Source organism: Electrophorus electricus, chromosome 6 (genome assembly GCF_013358815.1).
Source record: "Electrophorus electricus isolate fEleEle1 chromosome 6, fEleEle1.pri, whole genome shotgun sequence".
Lineage (NCBI taxonomy): Eukaryota > Metazoa > Chordata > Actinopteri > Gymnotiformes > Gymnotidae > Electrophorus > Electrophorus electricus.
Genome location: NC_049540.1, coordinates 25,361,270 through 25,385,400, shown reverse-complemented (window position 1 = coordinate 25,385,400; position 24,131 = coordinate 25,361,270). Strand labels below are relative to the sequence as shown.

At 42.8% G+C, this 24,131-nt stretch overlaps 1 protein-coding gene across 2 annotated transcripts; it reads right to left on the bottom strand.

Moving 5' to 3' along the window:
• Positions 1–189: 189 nt before the first annotated feature.
• stxbp1a (syntaxin binding protein 1a) lies at positions 190–23,386 on the bottom strand. 2 transcript variants are annotated; one of them, XM_035527426.1, is made up of 20 exons: positions 23,180–23,386; positions 13,160–13,209; positions 12,516–12,597; positions 12,112–12,188; positions 11,651–11,729; positions 11,149–11,252; positions 10,069–10,217; positions 9,684–9,768; positions 9,470–9,600; positions 9,167–9,274; positions 8,939–8,999; positions 8,469–8,534; positions 8,270–8,350; positions 7,878–8,016; positions 7,655–7,764; positions 7,464–7,565; positions 7,279–7,364; positions 6,370–6,524; positions 5,740–5,906; positions 1,685–1,775 (listed from the first exon to the last, which is right to left on the bottom strand). In XM_035527426.1, exons 1-19 carry the CDS (start codon positions 23,214–23,216, stop codon positions 5,797–5,799), a joined length of 1,812 nt encoding a protein of 603 aa, XP_035383319.1. In that variant the 5' UTR covers positions 23,217–23,386; the 3' UTR covers positions 1,685–1,775; positions 5,740–5,796. The 2 variants fall into 2 exon arrangements, with proteins under 2 accessions (XP_035383320.1, XP_035383319.1); XM_035527427.1 differs by lacking the exon at positions 5,740–5,906 and having other exon boundaries at positions 190–1,775; positions 23,180–23,385.
• Between the last annotated feature and the right edge of the window lie 745 nt (positions 23,387–24,131).

The window sequence follows — 24,131 nt, the reverse complement described above, 5'->3', positions numbered from 1 at the left end:
TGTGCCACCTTCAGAATCATGAGGACTCTGGCAGGTAATTTTCTAGACTAGTGAGTTTATAGTTCACTCCTTTTACTGATATAACAGGATTGACTTTTACTTTAAATGGGTGACATTTACTTTAAATGTATAATGCATTTCCTTGACAACCACTGATGTTTTGCATAAGTGAATGTACATATTCAGTTCTGTAATGGAAGCCAATTTATTAAGACAGCCTTAGTACATTGGTACACATCAAGTATACTTTTGTGCTTCAACGCTCGCAAACATGGAATCTCAGCAAGTTGAACAGTTTAAGGATAGACTAACTTATCATTAATATTTTCTCTGATAAATAAATTTGATATAAATCTAGAAGACACAGTGCTTTACAACAGCAAACTCAAAAAAGAAGAACTGAGCAAAAAACAAGAATTGCATCACAGAAAATGAGCAGTAATGCATAATATACAAACTGTTGCCAGAACAGAGGAATACAATAGGAATATAGAGAAATAAACAGAAAGAAATTGTTATAAACGGGTTTATGGGTTTTGTTTTGTTTTTTGTTTTTTTGCAAAGCCATTCATCAGTGGAAGATTTAACATTGCACCAGAAGATAAACTAACAGACAAACCAAATATATAGTTGCTATTTTTCCGGTTTACTACTACAACTACAGCTAAAACATCACAAACACATTGGCTTCACATTGGCATTTTCAAAGGAAATGTTTTACTACTTCACAGTCAGAAATATCACCAACCAACAGTGAGACGTTAAAACATCAACATATGGCATATACAACACATTACTCAGTGCATGGCCAAGTGAAACATTGTTTACTAACCAATGAGAAGACTTAATCTGACAGGATACAATACTGAAATACAGCTGGCCCTTTTTTTTTTAAATATTCTTCAAACATTTGCAAGCAATGGCCTTTTTGACACTAAAATGTGAGATCTGCAGAGGAATAAAACGAAAGGTTGTGGCAAGTAAATTCAGGCAGATCTGTGGCTGGAGGAGAGATGGTATCCGCATTCGCTTACTATGTACAGTGTCTCTCGCACTTTGCCGGATGATTCCGTGACAAATGACTGCTTTGGTTTCCTTCTCTGTCACAGATGTCCCATTCGCTTCCCAGTAACTGTCAAAACCACATTTACACCAGCTAGGGGCACTCTCTGTCTTAGACCATTGCAGCCACAAAATAGATTCCATAGCATGCACATCTAACAGTATACATCCAGGAGTCTAAAACCAGAGCTCAGAAAGACAGCAGTTCAGCATGTAGCATGAGAAATGATATAGTTAATTTCTTCACTGACTCTCTTATACATACAGTCCCTCCCTCACCCACAGTCACTGGAAATCACACCAAGCAACTAAGGAGTCAAACAAAGTAAGTCTTTACCATTTACACATTCTAGCAGGTTTCATAGCATACAATATTACATTTGGTACTTTCAGTTTTAAATTGCCTTTGATATTTAAACCTTATTTTTGACAGTTTATTCATTTGCATCCATTGTAAAACATGAGAATACTTACAATGATTTTTTTTCAACATACTATATATATTTATATATATAACTTTTTTTGTCAATGTTGCCATTGTTTCATTTTTAGCTTTTTTCTTTCGAGCAAGATGCATACACAGTTATATAGGAGCAGGGGTGTCTGTTGGGTGATGGGGCAGGTCTGGTTTTAGCTTGTCTGATCCTCATCTGGTTTGTTCATGGCCTTGAGTGCATCGAGGAGCACGGTAGGAGTGAAGATATGGGTGGAGCCTGCAGAGAGAGCAGCCATGGGGAGAAACGGAGAAGAACAAGCACAAGAATTAGAACTGAGCAGGTACGCCAGCCAACCTCAAAATGTGTTTTCAGCTCTTATATCCATTTCAGTATAAAATAATAGTTAATGTGAGATGAAACCAAAATATATCATGAATGTTAAAAATGACATGAGAGGAATTCAGCTTTCATTTAAGCAATATTCCTACAAATTCTTCAGAAGGACAGAATGACTACAAACCAAGACATCTCACAGTAGGTCCCATCTGTAGACGTAGGTCAGCCCTAAAGGCATATGAGCTGGACTAAGACATGCTTAATAGTACATAAAGAGACCTATAGTCCATTAAGTGCTGTGAATATAATGTAAGAGTGGAAATGAGTCTGTCTTCTTCAGATACATAGCTGAAGACACATTTCTAACAGGAAATAATAGCTTAACAATAATAGTAGCTTTACAATTATTCGAACATTTGTCCCTCTTAAATATGGAGTCCTCCTTATAATGGTCTGATAGCTTAAACTGCATTGTTCATAGACCATTGTAAACAGCTGGAACAAATGTTTCATTCAGTCCATTTTGGTGTCCTTGTATTATACATGTCAGTTGTTTGTTTCTTTAGCAAAGCTGCACATTGTTGCTACGTCTGTTCCAGGACTACCCAGCAGCTGTGTAGCAGTGTCACACCTGCAACGTGGGCAGTGGCTGCTAAACAGACCAGTTAACGGGCTTAGAAACAACCCAGAGGAAAAAGGCTATGCAACTGAAAGATTTGCACCCTGACAGAGTGGATTCGATATGGATGAAGGTGCAGCGCTGGGTAGGTAAGTTAACTTGGCACAGACAGTTGACTGGTCTTGCTTTGGTTCTGACTGGAAAAAACTCACTCACGTGTTAACCACATAAAGCAATCATGCAGCTTTGCTGTGCTCTGTCTAGAAGCACAATGAACTATGTAGCTCTCATGTGCTTACGAAATGAAATGGACTTTAATAAACAAACAGAAAAGAAACAAACTTTAGTTTGTGGAATATAAAATGGTTGTGCAGTTTGGGAAGTGTTTAATGTCAAATAAATGGGTTTAGGGTTGGTATAGTGCACTTGATGACAATTTTCAGTGAGATCATTCAAAAATGATAATCTGGTTTAAAAAGAATTAAAAGGTTATAGCATTAGAAGACTTAGTTTAATATGTCATTATTAGATATGGATGTAAGCATGCCTTTGAAAATCGCAGAAATGCTCAGAGATGCAGTGTGGTAAGATACTCTCTTTGTATACAAATGATTTAAATTAGTGCAGTAGTGTTTTGTTTATTAATTGTTACTTTGCGTCAATCAGCTTTCCTCATATTCAGCTTCATAATAGACATGATTTAGAAAAATAGGAGCACTGAAAAAAAAAAAGAAGTTAACTATGTATGTACAAGTATGTTTTTTTGTGTAGTCATAACTATGCAAATATATAATAGAGTACCCAAAACCAGAGTACAGTAATTTTAGGCATTATAGAGTTTGCATCTTAAATGAATACAGAAATCTTCAGTCAACCCTACATTACTCAGAAATAATATTTTATATTTCCTGGATGGCTGAAGAACTTTTAGGAGGTCAGTCTTAAAATGAACTGCAAACATGAACACCAATGTTAAGTAACTCAAAATTATTCTAAAGCTATACAGCGATACTGATGACTCTATAGAGTATAAAATCGGTTTGCAGTTGTTGTCTTAAAGTATGAAGAAAACACACTGCTTGATAGCTGACCATTTTAAAAGACCCACTGATGAATCCTGAAGCTCTGGTTAATATTGGGCCATCTAATAGAGTGTGATCATGAATATCCTTGGGTGGGGGAGGTGTAATTGTTGGATCTACGTTGATCCAACATTGTTTAAGAAATATGGTTCAACATGAAATTAAATGCAGTTGTATTTGTTCAATGTCACCAAAGAAAACAATCTCATATATGCTTTATTTTTATGAAGTAAAATTTGGTTTATAGTTGGTTGAAAAACAAATCTCAACCAAACCTAAATGTATCAAACTGATTTCAAATTAATATCTGTACTGAAATGGATTCATAGCCCCACAGGGGATACTGCACATTTGAGGCTACGTTCACTTTACAAAGCCACAATGTTCAATTACAGTTTTTGCTCATATCGGACTTGCCCATCTTGAGGGTTCGCGTTCATAATTTGTAAGTGACCGCATCTGTCTCCGAAGCAGCACGCGTGCGCACTTTTGTACTTTGCCCGCGTCACAGGCAGCAAAAAATTATTTTATTTGTTGGATGAGTCATGGTGTTAAAACCATCAACAGGACGCTCTAGTAGCTCAGGTGTGCACCGCATTTTGTTCTGGAGGACGGAAAACAGCTGTGGATGATCAGATCGACGAATCGGATACGTGTCAGGTCTAGGACCACACTGGTAAACGACTCAAATCGGATTAGAAAAGATCGGATTTGTGTGTCCACACGGCCCTGGAAAAAAATCAGATGTGTCAGATCAGTGTTTCATTTTACGCTGTGAAACGTATGGCAAATCCGCTTTGTAACTGGATTTGGCCGGATTCGGTTTACACTTTTCATTAAAAATGCGTCTCCACTGTAACGATGCAAGATCCGACCAAACGTATGAGTGTAGAAAAGCACACCAAGCCACACGCCATTTCGACGCAGAAGGTTTGGCAGCTGCCGTAATTTACTCCATCGTATACGATGCCAGACATTCAATTTAACGTATGAGAAAGTGTCGCGTCGGCAGCACTTGTGAAAGTGTTATGCGCTTTATGCAGATATCGTTAACTCGTTCAGTTTGCACTTGTATTAAACGTGTACATCCGTATGATCACCCCTGAATGTGGTTTGAATGATCATATCGCGGTGCGGCGAGTGTGTGCCGCCTTGGCTGTTCATGCGGTCAGGTAAAATCCGAGCATGATCCGATCATCTTAAACGAGGTATAAACAGATGTAAAGTCGTATTCGAGTCATTAAGCTTGGAAATATGAACGTAGCCGTTACTGTTCAAAAGATTTCTTTGTGGAAGTAATAGAAATTACTCTTCTCATAATTAGCAGGACCAAATTTAACTGATGTAAAAAAAAAAAAAAAAAAATTAGGATTTTGTGGTGACTATTTAGCACTAAAGCATATTGAGAAAACACAGCTACATTTCAAGCTTTGGCATCTGCAGTAGAATCACAAAGCCAAATTGCTCTAATAAGTAATGCAGCAATTTGTCCAGTTTTGCAGAAGCAAAAGGAATGTGTTGTGTAGAATATGCAGACGCCCACTTGCTCATGTAGACTTGTGATATGCGGTGGTTTAAAGGAGCTGGATTATAGAAATAAAGCGTATGGAAACCAGATTGTCCTCTGAAACCCAGCATCGAAGACCCATTCTGAAACAAATTACTGTTGATTTGATGCAAGTGATTTTCTTGTATTTGTTGTTCAAAAACAATTGGAATATGATGGATTTCTAGGGTAGATTAATCTGCGTAAAAAGTGAATCAATTTTTAAAAAGCAGGAAGGGCAACTCTAGGAGCTCATCATGGCCCATAGACAAGTTGCCCCTGGGTTAGAGGGCATGTACTAGGGGCCGTGCAGGTTAATCCACCCAACGGAGAGAATGGGAAGCAGCAGGGATAGTGCCAGCACCCGTTGCATGGCCAATCCTAAGAGGCTCCACCTGCTGCAGATCTATGTGACACGGTAGTCTGACAACAGTGTCTTTTGTTGCAATGTGGTCTGTGGTTGGCTTGTGATCAGCAGCAGGTGGGACTTTCATTAGACTGACAGTTTGTTCATGCAATGAGCCTGATGCTCATCCCTGAAGGGGTGGGGTGGGTTGGGCGGAGGAAAACCGCGCATAGGGTGTGGTAGTAAGGAGGAAAAGAAAGCCCTTGTGCTGTAGCGGCTCAGAAAGGGCTTCTTTGAACGGCTGTTTTTACTTTCGGTGTTCTTTTTTCTCTCTCCCACCCTTCCCCCTTTCTCTCTTTCTGTCTCTCTCATTCGTCTGAGGGATTGGGGTCCTCAAAGGACACCCTAGTGGACTCTCTGAAGTCGGGGTGCCGCAGGTCCGTTAGAAATTTGGTTGGGGTGAGCGTGTGGGTGGAACCTGTGAAGGAACAAAGGTGGCTTCACGCTCAGCTTTCATCCAACACCGCATTCCCGCTTGCTTTCTTTTGCCACTTTTTGTTCATATCAAAGAAAGAGGGGGTAACGCAACTATTTCCACGCATCAATCTCTCATAAATCCAGGAATCCCAACCTCCTCCACCTGGTTTTGCCTTTTTCTCACATGTAGGTTAGGATTCAGAAGTATTTTTGGACTTATGGATTCCTTAGATAGAATGGTCTTGATATACTCATGTTAAGACCATCCTGTCAAAACAGCATGAAAATAAACTATACAAAAAAAGACTATATCACTATCTCACTAAGTTCAAAGGCATTAGGAAGTAAACTATGTTGCCTCAAGTTTAAAGCACTACTCTGCAGTACCATAGCTTCTACAAATGTGAATCTGCTATCCTTAATTTACATTGACTGCACTATATAGAACCGAGATGCAGACTCACCAATGATGGCCTCCCATTTGCCATTTGCTTGTGTGACCTCATAGGCGCAGCGCATCTCGCTGAAGGACACGCCTCCAATGATGAAGACGATGACACGGGGCCCAGTGCGGTACTCTCCAGGGGTCTTATTCTTGTGCCAGTGGCCATACCGGGCACTGCCAGGGAAGGGATACATTAACAGACAAGACCGCTGCTTTAATAGCGAAAGGCTGTCTACAGACCACGTTTCCTTAGGCAGGTGCTCTCCCGATAACTGATGCGCATGCAATGTTAGTGTCAGTTTGAGCAAACTAGATTATTATGCAAGTAGAATATGAATTAGTGACTTCAAGCAAGTGACGGTGAGGAGCAGTAGGTGGACACAGGAGCAACACAAGTTTACTGACGGCACCATACGTGACATTTCAGGGGTGTTCTACAGCCTAAGATTCAAAATCGGACCGTGTGGACACACCCTTCTTCCTCACACCTGTTCTCCAGAGGAGTCAATGGCAGGAATAATGAGCAGGAAACCGGTGCGAGCTTTGCTGAGCTGGAGTCCGATCAATGGGCCCATGTTGCGAGGTGGGTCAGACAGCCCAGTGTACACATACTGCCGTAGCTGGCCTTCTCCTGGCCCGTCGTCAGGGCGGATCGCATGCAGCGCAGTTATTACTGACAAGGGAGGGGAGGTTATATTCCTAGCGCGACTGCCTCTATATGCATGGGGCCTGATTCTTCTCCCCACCCCCGCAGTGCAAGCCACCAATCAGGGTATCGATCTCTGTGCTCCTCGCTCTCCCCCTCCAGCTGCAAATGATTATTGATTCTTTGCTACTTCTGTCTCCTCAGTTTCAGAATACTAGTGTAATGTGTGTGTGCGCGCGCGCATGTGTGCGGGTGTGTTTATGTAAGTGTGTACGCGTATACCTGACTGCTGAAGTGCTGAATGAGGAAGAAGAACGAGTTGAAATGTAAGGGTAGTGCTTAGTGTCCAGCTTGTCATCAATGGCATCCTGCAAAACCCACGCATGTTAGTAAAGAAACGCATATGTATGCACGCGCGCGTGCGAACATAAACGAACACCCACTCCAGAGCCAGTGTCCAGTCTGACCTCCATGATGTCCTTGATCAGCGGAGTCCAGCGGGAGAGCTGGTAGGTCTGCTCACTGACCCGCTCCTTGCGGTCCATCTTCTTCCCTCGGCGCAAGGTGGACTATGCAGACACACACAGGCAGAGCACACAGGTGAGTCAGGAGAGTTGCGGAGCACTCCTTGAGTCGGGGACCTCAGAGGCTCACTCACATCTGTGATGATGGGTACGCCCAGGTGAGCCATGTTTGTGATAATCTCGCTGTCCTCGGGCGGGATCTGTGCATGCTGGATCAGCTTGTTCAGGTTCTCCTCCGTGATTCCTGAGGGGCCACACACAAACACACAGCGTCCCAGATTAGCCTCAATACACGTAATCCACCAAGGCCGGAAATCTAAAGAACAGTGCACATGATCGCCTCTCTCTCCCCCTCACCGTTCTTCAGGAAAATGTAGAGCAGGATGATACGGATCTTGTCATAAGTGCTGACGTTGGCATCCAACAGGATGGGCACGATAGCCCTCATGGGGTCTTTGATCTTCTCTCCCTCGGCATCTGTTCCCATAGCCAGGTCCTGCACAACAAGATGGGTTTAGGGGTTCAGTTTCTATTCATTAATGTAAATATAACACATACTGTGAGTACTAAATGAAATATAAGTTCAGAATCTGCCTAGTTCCCACATAGTAATGGAAGTTAGCATTACACTGGTGTGGATAACAACTGATTTAATCTTTCTTTCCTGCTGCGTGAGCTACAGTAGTGTGCTACAGTAGTGTGGCGATGGTGCGTCTGCTACGGTGGCGTGGCGCTGGTGTGTGAGCTACCTGCTCAACACGGCACAGCTTGTCCACAGTGCCCTGGTAGTGCTTCATGCAGTCCTCAGCCAGCTGCAGGTGAGTGGAGTACTGCAGAGACAGAGGTTTCAAGCTGAAAGCTAACACAAAGGATACTGTGCATCTTCAGGAAGTCATACCTGAACTTCCTTGGTAGGAGCCTGGTCTGTGGTCAGTGAACCTCTCTTACCTTGCTAAGCTCCTTCTGATACTGTGGCATCTTTTTCAACATCTGAGAGAGGTCCCTCATAGTGGTCTGAAACATGACAAGAACCTTCATCAGCTGAGGCACACATGGGCTCCATTCTCTTATTACAGAAAGGAGAAAGTTGTCTATGCCGTTACCTCAACTGCCTAAATATCAACACCTAAAACAGTCAGTCCATTATGCTCCACTGTGCTACAGCTGTAAGGAGCGCTCCTCATTGAGTGTGTGCGCACGTGTGCAGTGTCGGTACGTGTATCAGCACTAATCCCGCTGCGGTCTCATAAAGTGAGTCAGTCATCATAGCTCAGACATGGCTGCCAACAAGCACTGAGGAACCAGGCCATCCTCCTCAGGCTGCCGTTCCTGCCCATGGATGACTTCCCTCATGCCCGCCCCCCTCGTTCTCCCCTCGTTCTCCCTTTCACCTCCCCCTTGCCCCTCCCTTCCTGTACCTTCTCCCCAGTGTTCATTCGTTTGCTGGCAGAGAACTCCTTCAGGGATTTTGTCACCTCCCTGCAAAGGAGAAGGCAGAACTGAAACAAGAACATTCTGCTTTAAACATGGAGAGGAAAGCTGAAAGTAGGTAGATGCAGGTTGGGGAAGAGGGAGCACAAAGAGGAACGCGGAAATAGGAGGAGACAGATGAGGAACAGGAAGGGAGGAAGGAGTCCGTTACTCACTGGGACACCTCGGCGATGTGCTTGTGTCGCAAGGACACCCACAGGTCATCGTCCTCGTGCAGCAGCACCTCCTTCTCCCTGGAATCTCCCATTCCGCTCGTCTCGTACCTGACAGAGACAACGCGCGCTAAGGCAAGTTTTCTCTTTTCTCATCCACTTTTTTCAGGCACCTGTTTTGGAGCTTCCTTCGCCCAACCCCACCCCCCACCCCGCCCAGAGCGCGTCCGTGGGGTCGGGTTGCCCCTGTGCACGCATCGATGCGATCCCGTCAATGCACAACCACGGCAGTCGCGAGAATCTCACTTGTAGACATCGTTCTCGATGGGGAGCAGGTCGTATCCCATGGCCTGGAAGGTGAGCTCATGCAGGACGGGCGAGACTGGGTCGAAAGCCCGGTCCAGGATGATGAGCTGAGAGCGGGCCTTGTCTGGACCCTGCAGACAGGAAAGGGGGAGGAGGGTTACATCCTGTACCACCAGCCGTAACAGCCCAGCCTGGGGGGGTCCTTCTCACTTACCTCTCCCATTGTGGGGTCATCTGCCTTGTAGGCGTCCAGTTTGTCCTGCACTAACTGAGCCAGGGTGGCATTGTCTTTGTACTCCCTGCATTTAAAGACAAAAGCATGCAGGCAGTCAGACTGCATTTCCCATAGGTGGTTACTGTGACCATAGTGACTACCACTGGCTCAGCTCCAGTATAAATATAATTGAGCCCTCCTAGTGTTATTTTCCAAAATGATGATAAACGTCTCTACTTCAGCAGCGCATAAGCACTCCGACTGTACCATGTCCACATGAATCCTTCAAAACAGGAGTTTTATTTTCTTAGAATACAGGGACACTGAATATTAACCACACGGTATGGCAGGAAGGGGGTGTGGTATTTGTGTTGCCCCCTCTCACCCTCGGTATCGCACAGCGGGGTACTCCTTGAGCGTAGCACACAGAGTGGCCAACTGCTCAGCTAATCTCTCCATCACTGGGTTCTTCATCTGTGTCTTATGAGGGCTGTAGAAACTCTGAAAGGCATCAGGATTGTCCAGAGAATACACCTGGACACACACACACACACACACACACACACACACGCAGACTCATTATCAGTACACACGTTATATATGAACATCTTTATTTAAGCAGTTGAGCCACACACTGGACACACATCTCTGAATTGTTCTCCTCTCTCTCTCTCTCTCTCTCTTTCTCTTCCGGCAATGAAGGACCTGATAGCAAACCCACACTGACGGGCTCCAGGCTTTCAGACCCCCAGACCTTCTGTTCTGCCTTTGTGTCTCCTGCTTACCCTTCCCTGCTATCTCTCCCTTAGTCTCCACACCTCTCCTGCGCTCCCGTCTTTCCGCTCTCTCTCTATCTCTCTGTCTCAATCTCTCTCCCTTTCTGTACCAGTCCTCCTTCACTGACCCTTTCCTCTATTTGGACATGCTGACACAACCGCCCTTCTGTTCAGCGGGGGGTTTCCTCTGATACCTCTTCCTGCCCATGGCTGGCTCTCATTGGCTGTCAGTCAATGTGAACGCTGCTTTAGCCAATGATGCGTCTCTGAAGAGACAGGCTTGACAGATTGCAAGCTGCAGCGTCACGCCAAGAGCAAAGCACAGCTCCTGAGTCCACTGAATTAATCATTGCAGACAGCATCAGCAGCAAAGCACTGTGGAACAGACAGCCCCCCCTCCCACCCCTCCACCTTCCGAGCTGTTCTGGATCTCTCCGTATATGCAACCAAAGCCAATCTCACCAGTGCATTAAGTCAATCTCTGTTCCGCCTGGCCATCCTTCCTCCTCTCCTACTCAGCAGAGCTCCGTCATCCTGAAATGGTCTTCCTCTGAAACCCCGACTCTTGCATGCTAATTTCAGTGGCTGATCTATTTCTTACTGCATTGGTGTGCAGCAGAAGTCATGCTTTCTCATGTCTCCTGTTTCTCACATTTCTCTTTCTCTCTCTGCACTTCTGTGTTTCTCACCTGCGACTCATAAGGCAGGAAGGCAATGTTGATCTCGTTCAAGGTCTTGATAAACTTGGAAGCCCGACTCTTCACCACTTCATTGAATAAGGGGTCCGGGCAAGCTGCAGACCACACACAGAGCTTATTGCAGCACCTCCTTAGCAGACACTGCTTCTAAAGGCATCAACGTCCGTCTGACACCGTCTACACATCCCCTAACTTACCGAAAAATTAATTTTTCCAATTTTGGAAAATAAGTGAATAGGTTTATATAATGATAGGGATATATTATTACATAACATTTATTTTTAATTAGCTTGTAATGTTAAACTGTTTTTCTCTCTCTCTCTCACTCTTTCTTTCTCTCTCCCTCTCCCTCTCTCTCTCCCTCTCTCTCTCTCTCTCTCTCTCTCTCTCTCACTGTGAGCAAAGCCTGGCTCTGAGCCAGCTTTAATGATAATGTGTTTAGCATCAGGTATTATGGCAATATTGCACACAGGGCAATATTTCCCCTACTCACAGTCAGTGAAGAACACATGAGCCCCCTTGTATTTCGATGAATGTGGATCTTTGAAGTCAGTCATGAGGGTCTGTACAGACTGCAGAGACAGACAAAAAAAAGGGGTTGAGAAGCCGTGCATGTGTACATAAATGCATGCAAGTTGACATTTGTTGTGTACGTGCGTGTGCGCATGTTGCCATGGCATCAACCCATGGTTGTTTGCGTAGGCTGTGTCAATAATGTGTTTGGTGCTGTGCTGCTTCATACAGTGTGCAGCATATGGTCAGCGTGAGCCGTGAGATCCCGCTGAGCGACTGCAGACAGAGGGTGTGAAAAGACGTACAGCTCTGAACTGAACTGTCGTCAGGTCTGGCTGCATGTTCTCTGCATTGTTCGGTCTGACACGTCTGTTTGTTGTTCGTTTAGATCAGAGAGATCTAAGAGCAGAAGAAGCCATAACTGAGGGTGAGGGGTTATACCTTCTCAGTAGGAGTGATCAAGTAAATGGCCTCCAAGGTGGGAAGAGGCTCTCTCCGCTTATTTATGTCTTCAACGACTGGAAAAGGAGAGAGAGAGAGTGAGTGAGTGAGTAAGGGAGTGAGTGAGTGAGTGAGGGAAAGGTGCAGTACGATATTCTGCATTTGTCGTTGCACATTACATTCACATTGCCATTTAGAACTATGGGTTGTAACATAATAAATTACTCTCAACAAAATACCTTCAGCTAACTTCACAGAGCAGCATTCTGAACTATGTAGCCTGGTATATACAGTACTAAGAGCCTGAGGTGAGAGAATGGAGACTGTGTGTGTGTGTGTGTGTGTGTGTGTGTGTGTGTGTGTGTCATGAATATAAAAGTCCCAAAAGGAGTATGATGACGTACTTGTGATGCCCTCTGTCATGATATCAGTCATTTTACAACAGGAGGAGAGCATGCGCATGCTGAGCTGGTCCACCACCAGGGCCTGTGCAGAGGTCACACACACACACACACACACACACACACACACACACACAAAAAAAACATTTAGTATGAGATAATGCTGTAATTTAAGATCATAAGATTGACTGAGAAGCAAAGACTAGGTTATGAGTTTCCTGTACAGTTTATACCATAGGCAAATATTGTTTATTATTTGCTTCTAAAGTAAAAGACTTTTTTCCAGGAGTGTATAAGCTGGACTGAATGAAGCAGGAACACCTGTGACTGGGAAGCAGAATTTTAAAATTCAGCAAATGATCATTAAGCACCCCAGCATTACTGTGACTGATCTCCCAGCTAACTTTAACTAAAATTCACTCAACTTGTAGCAGACTCTCCCGTACATTTGCCAATGTTGTATCTGTAGCTAGGTCTAATGAATTGCCTCTATTTTGCTTCAAAAATCAGAATTTTAAAATCATGATTTCTCATGTCTGTGTTAATGTTTAAGAGAATTGTGTTTAAGAAATACCCAGTTAATCCAGTTGTCATTTAATTTAATTCGAAATGTAATTTGTTATAAATAAATAAGAAATTAGTCCTACCTTCCATTCACCCTTCTTTTTCACCTTCTTGATGACATCATTCATGATTTCTGTAAAGAGTTTTAACAGTGTTTATCACTTATCTGCCTGTAAATCACAAACTGCTTAGCCATTTTCAAAGCTGGTACTGTGAAACATTTGATTGTGCCTCTTAGTAAAGAGTTTCAGAATCTTTCCATTTACTTGATAAGCCTCATTGCATGTGTGATGTTTCTATCCATGTTGTTAACAGGTTTAGATGGATTTAATCTCATATGAACACATGGGACTACAGCACAATTGTGTGTTCTCATCCCTTCCTGGTCATTTCTCCAGCACTTCAACGCTCTGCTTCTGGCAGGCGACATTTAAAAGACAAACGAGCATCTCCGTACGATTCCTGCATGCATAAACGCAGTGCACCCACATTCACGTACAATATGGCTCTATCATCAACGTGACGAAAAGAGTTCCAAGACAGGGGTGGGCGATGTCTATGTAACTACCACACCATGATGACATCTATAGGGAAACATCATGACAGACGATGACATCACAGTGGGGGGGAGGGGGTGTGTGTGTGTAGTTTTTCAATTAATTGCCTTAAAATGTAAACAGTATTAGTTAAATTAGTAGGTAAAGCATTATTCTAAATATTATTTTTAAATGCCTACATGAATAATGTAAGTATAAAAAATATTTTAGCATTTTAACGTAAATTGTATAAAAAATAAAGTAAAAAAAAAAAAAACTGATTTACACACACAAAAAAAAAAAGCAAATGGCTGATGTATGGTTTTTTTTTTCCGTTGTATGGACTGGACACTCCTTAAAATATATATTCAGCAGTTTTATGGCTCAACTTAATCTCCAGCAAGTCATAAGTAATAAATATAGTTTTCTAAATTACAGCAAAGGGACGAATTATATCAGGAAGGGTTCTCGCTGCTGTCTTTGATGAGGGTGGAGCTGAGGCTGAGACGATGCTGGCTCAACATCCTGATGTCTCATCCACCAACGATGGACAACAGTATTGATTATTGACCCAACCCTATTCCAAGGCTGTCCATCATCCCTCAGTTCTCCCTTTCATGCACACACACACACACACACCAGTCTGCCCTGTGCGCTGGACCTGCTAGCCATTTTCCAATAATCTGAGCCCTCTCCTATGCCAGTCACACATAAGCCTGACTGCACTCCCAAGTCCTGACCTTAATGTCAATTTCTCTCACGTGCTCTCTCTCCCACTCTCTTTATAAATTACATTTTTACTGCTTGTTTAGGCTTTCCATTTTAGCTGGCTTTCAAATGTGTATCTATCAGGTTGTACTGAATATAGTAAATAAAGTATATTGAATATAATAATAGAATTTACCAAGTCATAAAGGTCACACTGACAGGCGTGCACAAGGCAAATTCAAGTCTACAGCTACATTTTGATACATAATTTACGCAGATAAAGGAGCCTTTCAGTTATTATTTGTAAATTATTTTCACTTCACAATCAGTAAAAAATAAGTAATCTTTGTAAATGCATTAAGATAAAATATAACAATCCACACATGACAATACGACGATGCACTAGAAATTTGATGTAATCATTTTTTTTTTAATGCTAGAGACTGCATCTCATGATTTAATTTAGAAATGAAAGCCAGAGCCATAATGGACTGGCGCTGTCTAAAAAGGCAAATCAACCACACAGGCTGCTAATGCTTAAGGGCAAAACCGTGGTCACGTCTACAGCGCTGCCGCCAGGGAGACAGGAAAGGAGCAGACAACAAACGAGAGCAAAATGAGAGCGTCTCTGAGGGCATTGCAGAAACGCAGTAAAATCTGGACCATCAGCCTTTCACACCCAAATCCAAGATAGAATCACGGGGCTGATCAGTGCCATACGATGTCAAAAGACTAAGGAAATAATCTGTGTGGAATAAAGGTGATTTGCTTGATATTCATAACCTGATCACTCTTTCTCTCTGTCTTTCTCTCTAATAAGTAAACCTATCATCCTGGGATCGTATTAAGGCAGTCATGTTTACACTGTGAGGCCACTATTAGCCTGATTGCTGATTGCATCTTGCTGCAGCGTTACAGTAAATAACCTCAGACAGTGTTTGCAGTTTGACATTTGCGCTGCCGCAGCGAGACCGCTAGCCGCTAGCTTGCTCCAGATGGATCGTAGCTGTTGATATGAACGGTGAATGCTGAAGATTAGCAAACTGCTTAAAAAAACTAACAAGATTCTGCATTTATCCTGGTCATTTATAAGAAGTTATTTTGAGCTAGTGTGTGTGATCAAGCTGCACATCCCAGTGTAAGCAAGACCCTGATCTCCTGGGGAAGAGAAAGACTTTCCAGGGTCTCTATAGACATTTCTATGAAACTGATAATGTGTCAGCAATTGAGGAAAACTCCTATTACTTGCATTACAGCTTGTTTGTGTGTCACAGAGCTGTATGTCCACATGACTGGAGCATTCCAGCATGTGCCATACATGTGCCGTTTATCAGCATGGCCTGTTTCGTTTGTCTCCACTCTGTCTTGCTCTCCTGGCCTATATTTCAGTCTAATCTCAGCCGCTGCTCATTCCAGCCACCGGCACTACGCCTACTCTGGGCCAACCTCAGATATTTCCGACTTTCCATACATGCAGTACCGTGTTCAGCCACATATCCTTTGGCCTTTCATTTCTTTTCTCATCCACACAGACGGAACCGATGCACGAGCTGGCATCATCTATCATGGCTTCACACACCATGGCTCCCGTGCCCTACTGTAGGGGCCTATCGTTTCATGCCATCGGTGGATGCGGATCAACTCGTGCCAGGCTCATCTCTAAATGATGTCACCACCATGCCTTTCATTTGTCTGCTCCATATATTACATTATTCAATATTTTAGCCAAATCGAACAACGGTACCGCCAACATACCTGGCGTCTGCATGAGAACTGTCTTATTTGTCAGTACAGTTTGTGTACTGCTAAGGCATAATGCTTCTCCGTCCCTTAATTCTTTATAGAATGATCAAACCTGAGGTTTATGTTACATTATATGCTGACAGAAACAATTCTCTCTAATCCCAACTCTGTTATGGCTGTTCTGTATGTACAGTCAATGCATGTTCCCTATGCTTACTGAAGTAAACTCCATTTCATTGGTAATGCAGGGAGATGGTTCCAAGAAACAATGTGTCAAAAAGACCAGTGTATGTTTTCCAGGAGAAAAGGGGAAAACATTAGTCTTATTCTGACTGTTTCAGTTTTTTTTAAATCATCTACAATAACCAACAGTTGGATTGCTTATCTGAAGCTTTTGCCTGTAGGCCAACAGGCCCGGTGAAAACACATGTGAACTGTTGGACTCCACTGACCACATTTCCCTTTCTGTTGAATTGCATTACTGAAGTATTCTGCTATAGATAGTTGTTTTTCTAGACATCTAACACACGTGTCAATATATTTTCCTCCATGTGCCATGGGAGGAAACACCAGAGGTTGCTGTGGAGCTGAAGGGCAGAGAGTCAGTGTAGGAAGTGTAGGGGATTTTGGCAGGGTGTCTGCTTTTTCCACACAGATCTTCACCTGCTACAGGAAGAGCTAAAAGGGCTGTTCTTCCACTTTCCAGGAATGCAGCAAAACATTCCTTGGCAGTCAAAACAGAGCCAACATCCACCTCAGTGTTTTAAGATTGGCTCAGCTGGTGGACAGAAAACAGTCAGTGCTAGATGGCTGTTGCTAGCTGTTCTCAGAATGCACTCGTGGAGGCATGGTTTGGACTGCGATCTGTACATATGTCGGACTCAAGGCTACAGTCCCATTATGTAATGCTGTCTGCACATTACAGTCAATAAGTACACCGTGTTGTACAGGTTCTTCAGGCAACACAATTCAGCAGAGGAATTCAAATCACAGTCATCCAGGTCTTACAGATGTTCCACACTCCTTTTACCCATGAGTCAGGTGTGATGACACAGTGGCCAACCAGTTACATTAATAATTTAATTAATCAACTACCAGGGATTGCAAAGGAGCAGATTTGGATTTGAGGTCTCTATGAATCATAGGAGGACTATATAATAACCAAATTTGATATTTTCTGATTTGATTTTCTGATGTTTTGGCCCAGCTGGGTGTTAATTGTGCGAAGAGGAGAGATGCAGATGTTATCACAGGAGTGCACAACTGTATACCTAAAATGCAATGACCAGCTCTCCAACGCACCTGTTAAAGTTCTGGCTCTGATGCATTAACATATATAGTTCTCCCGGAGTCCAGCCTCCATCACTGTATTTGTGTAGGAGTGCACTGATATCTGAATCAGTAACTGGTTACACGAGTGAATTTTGTTGTGCATCAGTTTGCTGTATCAGTATGTATTGAGCTGGGTGAATTGAATGCATTACTCAGTATGACACTCGCCCCTAATCCACCCCCTACCACCAGCACAACTACTACAGTCCCATCATGAAGGACTATAAATTTAACCCTACGCTATCCCAGGCTCCCTTGGGGCTCTAGCTTCTGATTTCATGACCCACTTTCATTCTGCCTTGGAGGGTTTTCTCCCCTCTTAAAGAGACAGAGAGCTATTTATGTTCCTCTAGCTATGCTTTTCATAATTTTCATAATAATGTAAAATGATTTGTTAAAACACGCTGTAACATTTGTTGCAGAGACCACCGTTTGCTGTGTTCATAGGCTCTGATGTGTCGGTACCAACATTTTCTCAATTTACACTTTAATTCATCCAAATGGTTTAAATTCAAATTATGCTGTTTTTACCCTGATAGTTCATCCATATATATATATATAAACTGAGTGGGCCAGTGATCTGTCTCTATGCTGTCCTTGAGGAGTAGTGAGAGCTACGAGAGGAGGCTCAAATGAGCCCCTCCCTTTGATACGGAGTCCAAGGACAGCATGCGTCCGCTAAGTGAGCTGGCCCTTGGGCTGTTCTCCCAGTGCACACCTCCTGCCTGCTGAGTCATTATGCAACACGCTGCTCCCTCGCTCCTCAAGCAGAACAGGGGAGCAGGGACAGCATGGGAGGCCAGACACAGCAACCATCTGCATGGGCGAGTGCGGCTGAATCTCACTCAGACATGGCAGGTGGGTGCTGCCTCCGCAGGTGAGACAGATGCGAAGACGGCAGGTTTGCATGATAGTCAGTCCTGCGGTTCCAAAGAATTAGGAAAATAATTCTCCTGCATGTTCAGAATGAGTAACCTTACAACATGAAAGACAACTGACCTCCCCGGTCATCAGAGGTTTTGTAGATGAGCATATTTAATAGGAAGCCAGCAAATTCGAATAACCAGGAAAAAATAAATGCAATTACTAATGATAATTTATTTCATTTGGATAGAACCTTTTAAAAACGTTTACAAAGTGCTTTACACGACCAAGATCAAATTCAAAATCTAAACTAAAATAAGAGAAAAGAATAGGAGAATATAATTCATAAAAGAACAATAAGAATGGGGTGAGAATGTGATCCCTCATTCTACTGTGAAGGAGAATTCTAGCTGCAGATTAATGACAGAGCTCTTGAGCAGGTAAAATAAGAGAGCAATGCAGTAATCTAGCCTAGACATAACAAAAGGCCAGATTCTGTTGGCGATGGACAAAACAGACTCTAAAGAAATTACAGAGGTGATAATATGCAGATTTCCAGACCTCACCAAGATGGCTCTTATAATCTGATTCGCTGTATTCTGTTATATTACTACAATTGTTTTTTTTTCTCCATCAGCATGAACAACTCAGATCAGAGGCTTGTTATTTGCTTTTGTTCTGCGTGTATCATCTAGAACCATTTATATGAAAGTAATCAAAGTTATGCTTTCTGGAATTTAAGGGCAAATTGGTGAATCTGCAGAACTACTATGGATAGCTGCATGCCATAACATTGGAAACACACTATTCTAAACAAAAGGGCACAACACCGAGCTGCAGCCCATATCGCTCTCTGTGGACAAGGCTCGCAGCAGGGCTGTATTGCTTATCCACAAGTTTGATTTATCTGTCCCCTGCTCAGGCTCATTTTCATAGCAAGCTAATAAACCCTGTGTGCATGGCAGGAACTCTGGGTAATGTATTCTCTGGAGAGAGAGCAGGGAGATTGAACTTACTGCCTTATCTTCCTATCATTACATTAAGGATGCCTTTAACATTTACTCAATCTTAGCTCCAGAATGAAGAGCACATCAAAGCAGATAGATCTATAGTTCACAACCACCAGCAGAACTGTCACCACTTTGAAATGAATACTGAAGGAAAGGACAACAGTTCCATGGGTTGCATCAGCACATTTAGAATTCCTTTCAATAGTAACATACAGAGAGCTACCAAATGCTATTCCAAGTGTGAGGAATTGATTCATTTAGGTACAGTACTAATGATAAGGCACAGAGTTTAATACTAGTGCTGTCAGACCAAGAGAGACACAGTGAACAATCGTACTTCTGTATACATTCCATAATGGCTTTTGGGGATGCTGGAAACTGGGAAACTTCCAGACTCATCAGGTAGGGCTGGGCAGAGGTATTAAAACCCAACACAGCCACTCTCAGCCTTACAGCATACACACATCACAGTAAGACGCCATTACCCCTAGACTGCAATGTAGGTGTTGGACGCAGGTTAGCTCTCTCCTCATGCTCTCATCCATTCTTTCTACGTACATCCCCTCATCATTTACATCCTCTCCAGCTCTCTTCGGGCTACGCTGCACAGCACGGAAGCCTGACAACTGCTTCTTTTTTTTCTTTTTTCTTTTGGCTTATTACTAGTTATATTTATCCCTGCGCGTGTTAAATACGTCTCTCAGATATAGTGTGGAAAAGGCCTGCTAATGTGGCGAGTGGGAGGAGAATCTGAAAGCACCGCCAGAAGCTGTGCGTCCTCAGGAAAGGGACATTTTAGCAAGGCCGATACTCAGTAGCACCATTAATGGTGGAAGCATTTTATGTGACATACCACAATAGCACCCACGCTGCTTACAAAATAAGATGCATCAAATATGGCCCCATGCGATTGAGCGAAATCTCTGAGGACACCAAGGCCTTGGGTATACATTCAATCCCATCCCCAGCATGCCTGCAGCATCTGTATACAGATCAGACACACTGTGTGCATTTTTTGGCATTTTCTGTAAGATGTGAAAAACGTGTGCTTGAGCTCAGATGGTCACATAATGGATATTGTTTCTTATAAACTGATGAAGTTGTGTTCCTAGAGTCCACTCAGTCAGTCTTCAGAAATGTGAATATTCTCATGGGTTAGCTGAGACTGGAGGCTGCTGTTGTGCTTTCAAAATATATATTAAGATATTAATTATATATTAAGATATTAAACCTAAACTGATACATAGCTGCCAAACTAAGAGAAAATCTTCTGTGCATGTGTTGGTGCATATGTGTGTGTCTAAATATGTGCATCTGTCTTTAAGACACAAACTAAAAGTGGTCTATGGTTCTGTGGTGGGCCTGAGTTTATTGGTGACTCTAGCATGGCAGAAATATCATCTTGCTCCATTGCTCTTCTTCCTGAAACAAATTCTATAGCGAACCAGGGTCCTAGAATCTACCAATTCCTTTCATGAAACATGTAGCGAGGAACACAAAAGAACAGAATCATTTAAGAACTGGACTAATGAAAATGCAGGTCTCTTCACAACAACATTCTCAGAGATCCTGTCTTGGCCTAGTTCTGTTTTTACAGTCATTCAGTACCTAGCAGCCTACTACATGCTATATTTCAGTACCAAATACTACATTTTTATCTCCACAGCAAATCTGACCTTTGCTGCAGTAAGGATAAAAATAAGTAAACACATTTTTTTTCTGAACCTTTCAAAACCATTAAACACATTTCCAGAATGAATTAATGCTGGAAGTCATTTCAACATTTTACCAGTGAGCGGATTTCCCGCATGTTCAGGCTATGCAGTTACATGAGCAGTAGCTGAATGGCATCCGTATAATGACTAAGCACCACAATGCATTATTGCAGCTGAGTCTCTAACACATAACAAGCAGTGCACACCGCATTTCATAAACCGTCTCTGTTAGTAAGCTGTTCTCCAATTAGAGGGTCTACACGTTTGCTTACTACAGGGGAAAAAAAAAAAATCTTAGCTATTATGGAATTTATCATAGAGAAGAATGTGACGCATCTGTGCACTTCCCATGCAACGATTCTCTATGTGACCCTGCGCCCGGGCGCACAGGCCCTTACAGCAGTGCGAGGGGGCAACACCTCCCCACCAGAGCGCACTAAACCGCGGTATGGCGCGTGCGGCGGACAAAAGGGGCCCATCTTGAACACTATCATAATAAACGCGCGCAATCCAACAGTAACCTAATCCACAGCACCCCAATAGACGCGTTTACATACACACTAAGAGAAACGCATTGCAACCAGTAGCTACTGAGCTACTGATTGTGTGTTTTTATTCCCATTGTAGCGAATATTATGCAACAAAACAAACTAGAGTCAGAATTTTGCATCTGAAATGTTTGGCTTGTTTTCATCCCCCCAGCATTAGTTGTTTTCATCGAAATCATCGTGATCATGATACATATTCCTGTGGGAAATGTACTTTTACTTAGTAATCATAATTTTAATCGGAATGTCACACTCATTACTCATTACAAGCTGTTCCTTTTAAATACGCTTTTAAAATGAAGTAATCAAGCCCTGAAGAGCCTAATTGTTCATTCTATGTTTTTGATGGATTTCAAAAGCAGCTGTCTTAATCAATGGGGGGGATCTGTCAGGGAAGGTTTCTGCTATAAAATGCATATTCGTAGTACAAGAAGACAGTGGCTAAAATGGAACATTGAAATATCACTGTCAATAATCATTTTATTCGTTTGGTACATACTTATCAAGCAGAGCACTGCGAATTCAAAGTGAAAGACGTTTACGTATAATATTTTGCCTAATGGGTGTTTCCTGTGGTCCTTAAAATGGCTCAAAGAGCTCTCATATCTATACTTCTAAGGTCTCCGTCCATAAGGGGTATTAAAGCCATCCGTTAAATCTGGACAACCCGTGCATTCTCGATACTCTTATACACCATAGCTACTGCATATTCATGATTCTGTACAACACAGAGCAACGCACGCATCTTAGGGGTTAAATACGTAAGGCCACCAGCGTTGTTACCTTATTCTTTCCTAAACTGACCTGCTATGGAAATGAGTCTGTAATACATGGCTAGACAAATATGGGGAGCGGAGATTACACACATCAGAAGGGTGCGCATTTTGTGCTTCCATCTACTGTTATTCGGCTGAAGAAGATGCACCATTCCGCCATTTAACGATACCATCTGGAACTTCCCGGATATATTAGGCTATTCTTATTTAATCTTTTTTTTTTTTAAAGAATGGGAATTTCAGGATGTGATACGTTTAACCATTTGGGAATTCAAGCCACTTATAGCGCTGCTGATCAATGGCCGTGGGAGAGTTTTCTTTAATGTGAATGCTAATCCACCAATGTAATAAGAGAAGAGCAGGAGAGTTTCTTTCCTAAGCAGTGAACCTCTGATTATGGAATGATGATCTTAACGTAAAAAGCCAATTTAAGAAAAACCGGAATTGCAGTACAGAATCAAATCAGCGCCGCATAATTCCCGTGTTTAATGTCCACGCAAAATAAAGGGCGTTTCTGTGTTTGAATATCTTTATGCCAGCGTAGAGCGTTTCGTTTGCTATTCTGATGCAAACGCTTAAAGAAGCAACTTGCGTTTAGTTCATACCTGCCTGAATTACGGCGCGCGTCCGCCGCGCTGGATCCCCGAGAGAAACGTCCGAGCTATTCACCCCATCGTTCAGCGCGGGTGCACAATACCAACGCAACGACCAGTCGCATCCAGGGGGGTACTAAATGCGCAAGGAACGCGGAGGACACATGCACTGGGCCTAAGTCCCAGCATGCCTCTTGCACCGCATCGAATTTTTTTTTTTACCCCATGCTAAGAGCGTATTATAATAAATGCAGGTAATAATACATCGGCATACTTACTCTCGCCGACCACGGCCTTTAATCCAATGGGTGCCATGATGCTCCTCCCGAATGATAGTCCGCTCTCAGTATCTTCTCCTCCCTTTCCTCCTTGCTGTATTCCGCCCCTGTATTAGCCGAGAGAGAGCGAGAGAGAGCGAGAGAGCGAGAGCGCACCTCACATCGCAGCTGACTGCGGAGGTTCGACCGGAGAGGCAACGTCACTGCGTATCCGCCCCTCCCTATAGCCCGTCGGCAGCGGAGTGCTGCCTGCCTCTTTGCTGGAGGATGAGAGCGCACAACGCGGGGGTTTTCTACAGTGTTCCACATTGTGCTTGCCCGAAAAAGAACGTGCTTTGTAAATGTGCTTCCAAATATTTGGAAAATAATTCCAAACACAGCAAACATTCTGAATATTTGGAATATAATTCCAAATATAACAGATGCCTTTTACGTGAATCTAATTCATTTGCATACACGCATACATTTAAAGAATGGATATATATATACATACATATATATATATATATATATATATATATATATATATATATATATATATATATATATATATATATATAAAGAGAGAGAGAGAGAGAGAGAGAGAGAGACAGGGAGAGAGAGAGAGAGAACCTCTGTTTTTTTAAGAATACAGATCAAATACTTGTATCATGGTTATATGCTGCTCTTTTATGAGTTTTTTATAGAACATTTCACAAGGTTTAGTTTTCTTCCGAGATAACAGTGATTGACCGTTAAATCGCAGTTACCAAATGTGTCCACAAGAGGACAGCACAGCATTCCATTTCTAAATTTAGTTTAGCCAACACCTCCTTCCCTTCTAACTTTGATGTATTTAATTCTCATGTCGTTTAAATGTTGCCTGTATTCCAGCTAGCAAATGATGAGAAACAAATGTCTCGGACTTAGGGATTTCGGAATGAATGTCTCTTAAATGTGATCTGATGTTTTA

Bases quoted from the DNA above. Each gene is read 5' to 3' on its own strand.
- stxbp1a (XM_035527426.1), bottom strand. From the start codon at position 23,216: ATGGCACCCATTGGATTAAAGGCCGTGGTCGGCGAGA. The intron at 11,730-12,111 runs GTATAACCCCTC...CTGTCTCTGCAG, and splicing joins TGATCACTCCTACTGAGAAG to TCTGTACAGACCCTCATGAC. The intron at 9,601-9,683 runs GTAAGTGAGAAG...TCCTGTCTGCAG, and splicing joins ATGACCCCACAATGGGAGAG to GGTCCAGACAAGGCCCGCTC.